This window comes from Trachemys scripta, chromosome 16 (assembly GCF_013100865.1).
Source record: "Trachemys scripta elegans isolate TJP31775 chromosome 16, CAS_Tse_1.0, whole genome shotgun sequence".
In the NCBI taxonomy this organism is placed as follows: Eukaryota; Metazoa; Chordata; order Testudines; family Emydidae; genus Trachemys; species Trachemys scripta.
In genome coordinates this window covers 23,120,546-23,133,333 of record NC_048313.1, presented here as the reverse complement: position 1 = coordinate 23,133,333, position 12,788 = coordinate 23,120,546, and the positions used below count along the sequence as shown (strand labels likewise).

Here is a 12,788-nt window from a genome sequence, read left to right as displayed (position 1 = left end):
CAGAGACACAATTACCGTGGTTATTATGGGCTGAGCAGGCTGACGCGGCCCTGCTGCGTCAGCCGTGAATGAGGGGATGAGATAATGGGTCCCCCCCTCCCTATCCGGATGGCTTTGTTCCTGCTTTGAGGGGCTAATCACATCCTGGCTGCCAGCAGCTCCTGGGAAAACAAAGGACAGAGCCCTGGGCTTGCAGATAAAGGCGCTTATTAAAGTGTGTTTTGTTGCCTAGGCCTCTGCAGAGTGAGGGGAGTGGCGGGGGGGCAGGAGGAGAGGGGCATGGGGAGAGAATAGGGCACACACACACACAAAACCACAGAGACACCCCACACCCAGCAAGCGTGTGATCTGGTAGCTGGGGTTGAACTCCCTGGCTGAAGAAGGGTTATTGACCCCTAGATCAGAGGGGGTGGGAGACTGGGGTCTCTGTGCAGAGCTAGTGGAGGGGGAGTGAGAGGCAGGCTCAGTTCCGGCCCTTGTCCATGTGCTGCATCAGCTCCAGCAGAGGGTGGCAGCAGCAGTGTTCTCCAAGGAGGGCAGCATGGGAGGGGTATGAAGTGCCTTTCTGAGCCCCCAACCCTGCTCCCCAGAGCACAGCACCCCCTAGTGCTGGAGCATTCAGGGCAGCACTCCCTGCCAAGGAAGAGCGCCCCTATTGAGCCCTCCCCCCACAGCACAGAACCTCCGAGCACTACGTTGGGTCAGCCGGGGCAGCACTGATTGCCAGGAGACAGCACCACTTTGTTCTCCTGGCAGGTCACCCATCCATGTACTGACCAGGCCCAACCCTGCTTGGTTTGTGGATCCCGCCCAAACCCCAGTGCAGGGTGTGACTGGAGAGACGAAGCAGCCATTGTAGGACAGTATGGTGCCCGCACCCCGCATGCCGGTGTGGGGGGTGGGGGTGGGCACAGAGAAACCGATGTTCAAATGGCCAGGACCATCCCACCCTAAACTGAGTGGGGTTGGCCCCACACGTTCCTCACATTTGAAGCCTGAGCAGCTTTTACCCCTCCACCACCCTGGGAATAATGCCCGCAGCCCCAAGGGGCTCCCAGAAGCCCTGCCCACAGGTTCAGTCATGGTGAGATTTCTGAGCAGGCAGTAAAAGCCCAGAGCACCAGGACTCTGTGCCTGGCACAGCCAGTCTCACGGTGTTAGAAAAGGGAGTGCCGTAGGGTGACCAGATGTCCTGATTTTACAGGGACAGTCCCGATTTTTGGGTCTTTTTCTTATATAGGTTCCTATTACCCCCCACCCCCGTCCCAATTTTTCACATTTGCTGTCTGGTCACCCTAGAGTGCTGTTACCATCAGAACCCAATTACCCTCCCGTCTGGCCTTCCAAATGCATCTGGTGGGGAGCATGGAGCCATCAGCTGGCAAGGGGCAGGGCGGGGAGGGGGGGGGCCGCAGCATTGAACTAATGTGAAGCAAACAAGCTAGTGTGTGTGTATATACATGTGCGTATGGTAATGGGTAAATGTGAGTTGGGGGGATGTGGCCATGTATGTGGTCCTGTGTGTATGTGTTAAAGTGTGCATTGGGGGTAGGTGCTCATGAACCACTGTCCTCCAAGGCATGGGACCAGCACTGGTCCACCATGTGTCACAAGCCCTGAGGAGCTAGTAGAGATGGAGGATTTCAGCTCTGGACTCAGTGTTGGGTAAACTACCATGTGAAGCCTAAAGTGATGGACATGTGTGCACACAGGGTTAAACCAAATCCATTCTCACTTCTGTGTGTAGCCAAGATCTCAGATTTCAGAGTAGCAGCCGTGTTAGTCTATATCCGCAAAAAGAACAGGAGTACTTGTGGCACCTTAGAGACTAACAAATTTATTAGAGCATAAGCTTTCGTGGATTACAGCCCACTTCTTTGGATGCATGTGGGCTACAGCCCACTTCTTCGGATGCATATGCGAATGCATCCGAAGAAGTGGGCTGTAGTCCACGAAAGCTTATGCTCTAATAAATTTGTTAGCCTCTAAGGTGCCACAAGTACTCAAGATCTCAGAGTGACTCTGCCATAGAATCATAGAACATCAGGGTTGGAAGGGACCTCAGGAGGTTCTAGTCCAACCCCCTGCTCAAAGCAGGACCAATCCCCAGAGAGATTTTTGCCCCAGAGTCCCTAACTGGCCCCCTCAAAGATTGAGCTCACAACGTTTAGCAGGCCAATGCTCAAACCACCGAGCTATCCCACCCCCTGTGGGGGAAGGGGCTTGGGTTCTGGGACACTCATGCTGTTTGTGGTCGTAGGTCTTTCTGTGTGGAATAGCCATGAGACCCAGCAAATACGTTCCACACCAACCACCACCTCCTCCCCAAGAGGCTGTATCATTCCAAGACAACCCCCCCAGGGACTGGCCTATACTGGGAAATGCCTGAGACTCTGCCTCCTCCCTGTCCTGAGCCGCAGAGCCAATTACACTGAGATGGCCGGGAGAAAATCACAGTAATGAGGGGATAATGGGGAGCGAAACTAAAGGAAAATTTGTCATCATCTCACTTAGGGCCAGATCCTGCAGCAAGCTGAGTGCTTCCCTGCAGCTGTCGAGTGACCCCTGCAGCCCGTGGAGCACCCACAGAGTCAGTGCCTATGCCATGGGGCTGAGCCTCCCCCTTGCCCAGGGATGGAAAATGCAGAACTCACAACGTCCTTCCCATGCATTTGCTGCTGGTGGCTTCCTAGAGTCTGTTAGAGGCTTTCCCTTCACCCTCCCACTTCCCTGGTTCTTGTCTCGCAGACAGCAAGCAGCAAAAGACCAGAAATCCAAAGCGCAGACAATGTGATGTTTATTGGGATTAGTTTCCAAGCAAGCATGTTCTGAAGCCCTTAACACCAGTTGGGCTTATCTCTATACAACGATAGAGTCTGTTCCCCAGTGTTCCCTTCCCAGCTCTGATGCCACAGAGCGTTTACCCCGTGTCCCCCTTCCCAGCTCCATAGCCGCAGAGTGTTTACCCCGCGTCCCCGTTCCCAACTCCGACGCCGCAGAGCGTTTACCCCGCGTCCCCGTTCCCAGCTCTGATGCCGCAGAGCCTTTACTCCGCATCCCCGTTCCCAGCTGTGACGCCGCAGAGCGTTTACCCCGAGCCCCCTTCCCAGCTCTGATGCTGCAGAGCGTTTACCCCACGTCCCCTTCCCAGCTGTGACGCCGCAGAGCGTTTACTCCGCATCCCCGTTCCCAGCTCTGACGCCGCAGAGCGTTTACCCCGAGTCCCCGTTCCCAGCTCTGACACCGCAAAGCCTTGCCTGTGCCCTATTCCCTGTTCCCCACCCTTAGCAAACATGATTCCAATTTCCCTCCCACTTTCTGTTTGACCCCAGTTTATATAGTAATATTCTCAGCTATACCTTAGCCAATCATTTGATTGAAATTTAACTAACCAATCCTAACATATTGTAACATAATTCTCTAACCAATTATATCCCACTACCCTAATTAACTTACACCTAGCAAAATTAATTCTACAGCAGACAGATTAGAGAACCGACAGATTAACAATAGAAAAGTGGGGGCCATAAAGATAAAAAAATACAGAAATGAGAGTTTCACAACCACACCCATTGATAAGTGATTTCTTGCCAGACAGGATGTTGTCAAACTAAGTTTTCTTTAACCAGCTTAAGATCTGTTTCTTTATCTGGTGGAGCTGGGCACTATCAGGACAGGATCGTCTTCCTAACAGCCCAATAGCACCTTATTTCAATGTGACTGGTTTGGGATGTGAGGATGTGACCGTAGGCTTCCCAGTTTATGGCTGCCCCTGCTGCTTACCCACAGCCCTTAGCTAAGAACAAGGCCTCAGACTATCCTAGTGAGAGAAGGCCCAGACACAGGGGGACTGTGATTTTGATTCTTTGTTTTTATACCCCTGTAACTAGCTAAGTGATAAAAATACACCTAAGTTCTTAAAGTCCAGGCCTTTACAGGCAGGCCTGAGTATCTATATTCTAACAGAGTCCAAGGCCAAGGGGCCACTGTGATCTAGGCTGAGCTCCTGCCTAAGGCAGCCCAGGTGACTGCCCTGAATTCCCTCCTCTCTGAACCAGAGCAGATCTGTGAGAAAAACAGCCGATCCGGAGTCCAAACCTTCCCCCCAGCCCCTTAGGGAGTTGCTCCATTGGTTAATTACTGTCCCTGCGACAAAACTGCACCTCATTTCCGGGCTGAATTTGTCGAGCTTCAGCTTCCAGCTGTTGAATCATGCTAAGCCTTTGTCTGCAGGATTGAAGAGCCGCTGTTACCAAAAGGCAGCTCCTCCAGCAGATACTTCTGTGGGGGCTGGTTAGAGACTGTGACCAAGTCACCCTTGTCCCCCAAGAGCCCTTGGCACCATTAGGGCTCTTGTTAGCTCATAATTGAGGATACGGTTTCATTACAGAGTCACAGATCCTGTGACCTTAAGAGACCTCCGTGAGCTCAGCCTCAGCACAGAGAGGCAAAGGGATTTCCCCCCAGCAGCAGAACTGGGACTGGACCCCAGGTCTCTGATCTCCCAGCTCAGGGCACTGGCCACTTGACTGCTGCAGCCGGCAGAGTTGATGGATTGATCCTAGGGATCAGCTGCACCAAACCTCTCCCATCTCTCGTTTATTTCCCTCTAGCCAGCTCTGCCAGGGGACTTCCGGTGCCCTAGCCCAGTGCCACTGCCTGGCATCGCGCAGACCCCACAGCGTGGCTGGGTGCTGTTTAATTAAAATCCACTTGTCATTTTTCACCCCTTTGTCTCCCAGCAACGATCACCCCCCTGCCTGGTGCTGATGGGCTGGAGCCCGGGCTCAGCGCAGCCAACACCTGGCAGCAGGTGGAACACACACAAACCTCCTGTCTCAGTGGGGAGATTCGGTTACACGGCAGCTGCTTCCTCCCGAGATCTCAAAGCCCCTTTGCCAGTTTGAACATAAGAACATAAGAATGGTCATACTGAGTGATACCAAAGGTCCATCTAACCCAGTATCCTGTCTTCTGCAGTGGCCAATGCCAGGTGCCCAAGAGGGAATGAACAGAACAGGTAGTCATCAAGTGATCCATCTCCTCTTGCCCATTCCCTAATAGCCATTGATGGATGTATCCTCCATGAACTTATCTAGTTCTTTTTTGAACCCTGTGATAGTCTTGGCCTTCACAACATCCTCTGGCAAGGAGTTCCACAGGTTGACTGTGTGTTGTGTGAAAAAATACTTCCTTTTGTTTGTTTTAAACCTGCTGCCTATTTGGGGCTTTCAATTGCAGCCGCTCCACTTGCCAGTGCTCCCAAAGCAGCTCTCGTACCTGATGTGGGTGACACTGTTAGAGGGCTTTCCCTTCACCCCCTCCCCTGATTCTTGTCACACAGACTGAAAGCAGAAGACCAGAAGTCCGAAGTGCAGACAATGCAATGTTTATCGGGGTTAGTTCTAAGCAAACATATCCATAGCTCTACACGCCGGCAGAGTCTGTTCCCCAGTGTTCCGTTCCCATCTCTGACCCCACAGAGCCTTCACCCCGTGTCCCCCTTCCCAGTTCTGATGCTGCAGAACCTTGCCTATGTTGTCCCCATTCCCTATTCCCCCCTCCTCCTTCTTCGCAGGCCCAAATATACCTGCAATGCAGGCCCACAGTCATACCCCATGGGAGGGGCAAGGAGTGAGGTAGTGCTACCGTCAGGGACAGGCATTTCTTTGGTCTTTTAGTGTTTTATACCTTCCCCCACAAAACTCCTTTGCCCTCTCTTTGCCCTTTGCCCCTCCCCCTGGTTGCTTGACCTTGCCTTGAGATAGGGGTTGAGGCAATCTTAAAGTGTGCTCTCGAGTAACACTTCAACCGCTCTTGTCTGTTCCCATTGTACTAACAAACCCAGCTGACTAGGCAGAACCAACATCACAGCGTCTTGGTCCCTTGTTTACACATTTTTGTATAAGATATAAGAGTATCAAAAAGTCAAACCTAAAATTCTATCCCAGGCTAACAAACAGACCTCTATGCTAACACTCCACCCCAATTTTTCTTTTCTCCTGGGACCCTCCTGGCCAGGTATCCCAGGGAAAGCATAGGACAGATGGTGGCACATTTCCTGATAGGGCCAGGTATCAAGATGGAATGTGTCGATGCTCCATTTGCCCCACTGTCCCCTATGCAGTATGGTGCCCTGCACCTTCCCTCGCATGGGCATACTGCACTCATATTCCAGTGAGTGTGTCAGACTCCCCGTAGTAATGGGCCCAAGAAGGTTGGGTCCGGGTTATCCGTTACACTTCGGTGGAGGACCGTTCACATTGCTTAAATCTGACAATTAGTGGTTGTACCTGGTGGGTCTGTGCCCCCTTTAACCACCGCAGTATACATTGCAGGATTAGTCTACTTAACAATAGGGAAATAGCCATAATGATCCACAGTAATATTAGGAGCCCTGATCATTGTAATATAGGCCAACATCTGGGCCACCACCAAAAATGCTGCTTCTGTTCTTTTGACAAGGTTAAGATCTTGTAACACCATTCTGGAGAATCTATTTTAAATGTGTCCAATTGTTGGCAGTCACATCGAGCTGCTCCTGCAGGTTTTGCTGGTTTTCATCCATATCAAGATACTAGACCCCATTCTCCTCCCAGCACTGGGGATAGAACCCAGGAGTCCTGAGCACATGCACTTCCTGTGATTTGTGGCATCCTGTCAGTGTGGAGGGTTTCCATGGGCAGGGAGCGGTTCAGCCCTTTGGGTCGGGGTTGGAGAGAGACGGAGCCACTAGGCATTGTTATTATTCAATGGAGTTGCCTGGTCCCTGCTCCGCACACACTGAGGGGTGAACCCCCCTTCCTCACCCGCTTCAATACAGCCCCCGGGGCCTTCCCTTGCCACTGAGCCCGCGGGGCAGGACACGAACCAAGAGGGTGATTCTGCAGGGGCTGCAACCTCCATCAACACTCCCAGGATGGCTGGGAGCGGGTAACAGCACCATTGAGCTCAGTGGGGGGCAGGTATGGATAGATAGATATGGGGGGTGTATGGGGATGGATAGATAGATATGGGGGCGTATGGGGATGGATAGATTGATACGGGGGGTTAATGGGAATCGATAGATAGATACAGGGGCTGTAGGGGATGGATAGATAGATACAGGGGGCATATGAGAATGAATAGATAGATACGGGGGTTTAATGGGGATCGATAGATACGAGGGTGTATGGGGATGGATAGATAGCTACGGGGGGTGTATGGGGATGGATAGATAGTTACGGGGGGCGTATGAGAATGAATAGATAGATACAGGGGGTTAATGGGGATGGATAGATTGACAATGGGCTATTTCGAGACGTTAAGACTCCTGCAGAAAAAGGTTCAGCCTGTGTGGTGGGGTAAGGAGGGTCGGAGCAGGGCTGTCTCTGCAGTGTCCCTGTGAGCTGGTTTCAAGCACCCTCTTCAAGCCTCCTTTGTGCTTGTTCCTGTGAAGCTCTTGAGAGGCTCTGGCCTGTTCCCTGCAGCCTCTCCACCGCGGCCTGCCAGCCCCACCCCCAGGCAGCCCTGTCCATGCTCCAGCCCCAGTTTGCTGAGCTCAGCCGGCTGGGGCTGGGGGCCAGTGCTGCCCCGGGCTCTGCGGCCTGTGGGTCCTTCCCCAGCCATGTGACGTGGGGGCAGCAGGTGTTTGGTGACCCTGATCCAGGCTGTGCCCCTGGGACCAGCCCTCCTGTATCTCACACCCTTATTGCAGGGTATGGGGCCGAAACACGGGGCCAGATCCCCAGCGGGTGTACGTCAGCTGTGGTGCCATGGGAGTCCATGGGGCCAGATCCCCTGGGGGTGTAAGTCAGTGTCGCTCCATGGATGACAGGGAGCAGATTTACCCCAGCGGGGCTCTGGCCGTGACTCTAGCACATGGGGCGCAGCTGAAGGCAGCTGTGCCCCTCGCTCTGGTGGGCTGCTCTGACTGCATCCGCTGGCACCAGGTGGCCTTGCAGAGCAATCAGAGGGTGAATTCCGGAGCTGTCCCGTAGCCCCTTGGAGCTCCTACAATCAGGGAACTCAGGGACTGCAGGGAGTGGAGCCTGGAGCAAATATCACCCCAGGGCTGCTTGTCGCAGGAACAACCTCTGACGAGGTCAAAAGAGAAACACTGAATGTCCCCGGCAGCTGGATGGGCATTGGGCTGCCCCCCAACCAGGCCCTGCTCCCAGGGACAGGGGCCAAGTGAGCCAGAGCTCCCGCATGCTCAGCCCCTGTTCCCAGCAGCTGAGCCCAGGCAGGGAGCGGGTTGCCTGCCTCCCAGCCAGGCTCTCAGGCAGAAGTGGCTCCGTCCTGCACCCCGCCTGGCTCCCACGGAGAGTGGCTGAACAGGGAGTTCAGGGAGAGAAGGACAGAGCCTGTCTCCCACCCCACCCCTGGTAGGTCAATCATGGGGGGAGGTGGGGGGAACTTGACCCTCCAAGCCCCCCTGCATCGCCTCTGTCTGTGGGGCTGACTAGCGGCACCACCCAGCGGTGTGAGCACGGGGGAGTAGGAGAGCAGCCAGTGGGGAGAGCTGCAGTGGGCAGCACACTGTGAATTCAGTGCGAGGTGATGAACTCTCTGTATCTTTCCCAAGCTGCAAACTCCTTCTGGAACGTGGGGCCAACTGCCGTCGCTGTTGTGCTTTTCCCTCCATGCTGGACTGACGTTCCAGGGACCAGTGGCAAAAGGCTGACAGCTGAGGGTCGTTAACTCGGGATGATCCTCTGTTCTACTAGACACCCTAGACAATAGACTGGCTCCCAGGGGCTTATCGGGGCAGGGGGTGCCTGGCCACGAAGGCACCTGGTCAAGGTCTGGGATCACCAGGGGAGGCTGAGGCAGGTGACAGCAGGGCTGGAAGGTTACAAAGTCTTTTTTGAGTCTTTGTACATTTTCACCAGCTAAAGAGGAGGGGCTCCCCAGAGCAACCCCCTTCCCCCCGGCTGCTGCAGGATCCTGATGAGGTGAAGGGGACCCTGCGACCTGAACCCAGACAGACCCCGAAGGACACCCAAGGGACAGGTTAGCTGGCGAGCGGTATTGCGGTGGGGGATGGTTGTTTCCTTTATGATCTGGGCTCTGTTAAGTGAAGAGCAATGCGGCTAGAACCCTGCATGTGGGGTCTGTGCGCTCAGGGCTACACTGACCATCCGGCCCCTGGAAGAGGGAACGCAGCCGGCCCACACCTTCAGGGGGAGTTCTGGGACAAGGGTGGTGTGAGTGACGCTGTATGGAGTATGGGAGACCATTTATAATATTAGTAAAAAGCGACAAAGAGTCCTGTGGCACCTTATAGACTAACAGCCATATCGGAGCACAAGCTTTCATGGGTGAATACCCACTTCGTCAGATCACATGCATCTAACGAAGGGAACATTCACCCACGAGAGCTTATGCTCCAATACCTCTGTTAGTCTATAAGGTGCCACAGGACATTTTGTCGCTTTTTACAGATCCAGACTAACATGGCTACCCCTCTGATACTATAATATTAGTGATACCAATATTATAAACTTGCAATGAATCTGACCAGATATGTCATGTGAGGTATCTGCAGAAATGTTATAATTTGCCAAATATGATTATCTTGTTTATATACTGGTACCACCCTTGTATTGGGAGTTATAGATATGTATGTACATCTGTATTTCAAACTTGTACTATGCATCTGGGTGACAGATGGGCATCAGCACTGGCTAGCCTGCTTGATGGCCCATCAAGGGACATCAGCTGTACAATGAACCCATTGAAAGGAACCAGGGAAGACACGCATGCAGGGGCATGCCCATGCTATGGACAGAACTCTAAGGGCAAATCTTCACTAGCAATGTTAACAACGAGGAGTCCGGTGGCACCTTAAAGACTAACAGATTTATTTGGACATAAGCTTTCGTGGATAAAAACCCATTTCTTCAGACCCACTTTTCCACTCCATGCATCTGATGAAGTGGATTTTTTACTCACGAAAGCTTATGCCCAAATAAATCTGTTAGTCTTTAAGGCGCCACCGGACTCCTCGTTGTTTTTGTGGATACGGACTAACACGGCTACCCCCTGGTACTTGCTAGCAATGTTAAAGCGCTGCCATGGCTTGTGTAGCAGAGCACTGGGCGAGAGAAAGAAAACCACCTCCATGAGGGGAATAGCTCCCAGCGCTGGTGCACTGTCTACACTGGCACTTTACAGCTCTGAAGCTTGCTGCACTCAGGGCGGTGTTTTTTCACCCCCCTGAACGAGAAAATTGCAGCGCTATAAAGTGCCGATGTAGACAAGTCCTAAGGCTTCCAGGCCATGTGCTGTGAAGCTTGCGTTTGGAACAATGGAAATACAAGCTGCATGACAAAAGCCTAGAAAAGGCAGTTGCATCTTCTCCATTTTGGCTTCATTCCTGCTTCTTACCTCTGGAGCAGAGGTGGGCAAACTACCACCTGCGGGCCACATCCGGCCCGCAGGACCATTCTGCCCGGCCCCTGAGCTCCTGGCCCGGAAGGATAGCCCCCAGCCCTTCCCCTGCTGTTCCCCCACAGCCTCAGTTCACTGTACTGCTGACACAATGCTCTGGGAGGCAGGGCTGCGAGTTCTTGTCGGGCAGCACAGCTGCAGAGCCACGGCCTGACCTGGCAGCATGGTAAGAGGGCAGGGAGCAGCGGGAGCTGGATAGAGGGCAGGGGAGTTCGGGGTGGTGGTCAGGGGGCGGGGGTGTGGATAGGGGTCAGGGCGGTCGGAGGGCAGGGAACAGGGGGGTTGAATGGGGGCAGGGGTCCCGGGGGGGGCAGTCAGGAAGGAGAGGGGGGGTTGGATAGGACGGCAGCGGGCAGTCAGGGGCAGGAGTTCCCGGGGTGGTCAGGGGACAGGGAGAAGGGGTGGTTGAATGGGGGTAGGGGTCCTGGGGGGTCAGTCAGGAATGAGAGGAGAGGTTGGATGGGGTGGTGGGGAGCAGTCAGGATGGGGGATCCGGGGGCGGTCAGGGGACAGGGAACGGGGGTGGTGGTGGATGGGGCAGGGGGTTCCAGTGGGGTGGTCAGGGGACAGGGAGTGGGGGGGTTGGATGGGGAAGAAGTCCCCGGGGGGACCCTTAGGGCTCGAGAAGCAGGCGGGGTTATATGGGGGTGGGGGACAGGCCACACCTGCCTGTTTGGAGAGGCACAGCCTCCCCTAACGGGTCCTCCATACAATTTCGGAAACCCGATGTGGCCCTCAGGCCAAAAAGTTTGCCCGCCCCTGCTCTGGAGTAACCTTTGTACAAACAAGCTCCGAACAAAGGACTGAATGATCCATCCAAGCTGTGGATGTGTTCCAGAGAGACTTTCAAGCCAACAAATTCACCAATACTGCTAGGAACCTGATCTATGAACTTTGAAATCTTTGTATGTATGTGACTGCTTTACCATTTAACAAATCTCTTCTTGTTCTTTCTTGTTTCTTTATAATAAACCTTTAGTTTTAGACACTAAAGGATTGGCTGGCAGCATGGTATTTTGGGTAAGATGCAAACCTATACTGACCTTGTAACATGGCTGACCCTTTGGGGTCAGAAGAACATTCTGTATATGTGAGCAGAGTTTTTAAATAACTTCTCAGTGTACTGGACCTAGGTGCTGATTGGGATCTAGAGACTGGAATGCAATAAGGGGGCTGCGTGATTCCTTTTTTGCATCTTGATAACCAGTGTGGGGGATCAGAAGCACAGTTTGTGACTGGTTGGGAAGTTTAACTTCAGTGTTACCCACCAGTCTTGGGAGTATCTGCTCTCCCTTTTGCAGCCTGCCCCGACCTTGACGTTTCCAGTGAGGACTGCCCTAGGCACACCGGGTCATAGGGGGGTTTAAGCTACTGGGCTATTTGGGGGTCAGTGCTGGGCCTGGGGGCCTAAGGCAGGTGGGCCGCGGGGCTCCGTTCTGTGAAGGGGTAACAGACAGAGTCAGTGCCCAGGAAATGTGCCCCAGAGGCCATGGGAGACACCAGTGCTGCAGCCTGCTGAGACCCTGGGAAGCTCAGAACACCCAAGCTGGGGGCAGGGGCCAGCGTGTTCAGTGTTTGGACTTTTGTAGTGATCTGGAGAACTGCCAGCAGGGACAGCCCAACCTGATCTGGGACAGAGGCCTCTCTGTGGGAAATAGGAGAGCGAGGCAGAGTTGTGCCCCCTGCCTGGGCTCTGGCCCTAGGTACCAGAGTCCTGGAGTCAGGGGAAGAACTGAGCCAGAGAAGCATCAACAGACCCAAATCCAAGTTTATTCATTGCACTGGGCACAAAGGGCACAGCATGGTTCTGTGCCAGGGCCCATGGCGAGGGGGCTGCAGGGGCAGCAGGCCAGGTGGGGCTCTCCGGTGCCCCAGGTTGGGTCTTGGCATCACTCCAGCCCTATCTTGCAGCAGCGCGCGGCCGTCCAGTCGATGTTGCCGCACTGGCAGTGGCAGGTGGAGTTGGTGCGAATGTCCCAGGAGCCGCAGCCCATTCCGCAGGCGCAGCACATGGGCTTGTACCCTGTGGGGGGATGGCGGGAGGTGGGTTAGGGAAGCAGCTGGTGGCAGGATGGGAGTCATGGGGGGCACCGAGGTGCCCTGCTCTCTCCTCCTCCCCAGCACCCAGGGCGTGGCCCTGTGGCTCCTTTGCGGCCACTACCCAAGCAAGGAAGGTCAGTGAGATGTCCCAGGGTCTGGCCCAGGGGCCCACACTCAAGTCCGGTGCTTCCATTTAGGTGACCTAGGCGGTTGCCTAGGGCACCAGGATTTAGGGAGGCGGCATTTTGCTGCCCTTGGCAGCAATTCTGCGGCGGGGGTCCTTCCGCGCTCCCGGTCTTCGGTGGCAATTCTAT

General features: G+C 54.1%; 1 protein-coding gene across 4 annotated transcripts in view; it reads right to left on the bottom strand.

The window, feature by feature from the left end:
• The window catches only part of RETN (resistin), a 70,430-nt gene that overhangs the window by 52,771 nt on the left and 4,871 nt on the right, over positions 1 to 12,788 (bottom strand). For 2 of the 4 annotated variants that reach the window (XM_034793234.1, XM_034793235.1), the window contains exon 4: positions 12,185 to 12,457. The exons of 1 other annotated variant lie outside the window; for it this stretch is intronic. In XM_034793234.1, coding sequence (XP_034649125.1) covers positions 12,208 to 12,457 — 250 coding nt within the window. In that variant the 3' untranslated portion in view covers positions 12,185 to 12,207. Of the gene's footprint in view, positions 1 to 12,184; positions 12,458 to 12,788 lie in introns of those variants that run through there. One more of the 4 variants, XM_034793236.1, reaches the window with a different exon arrangement.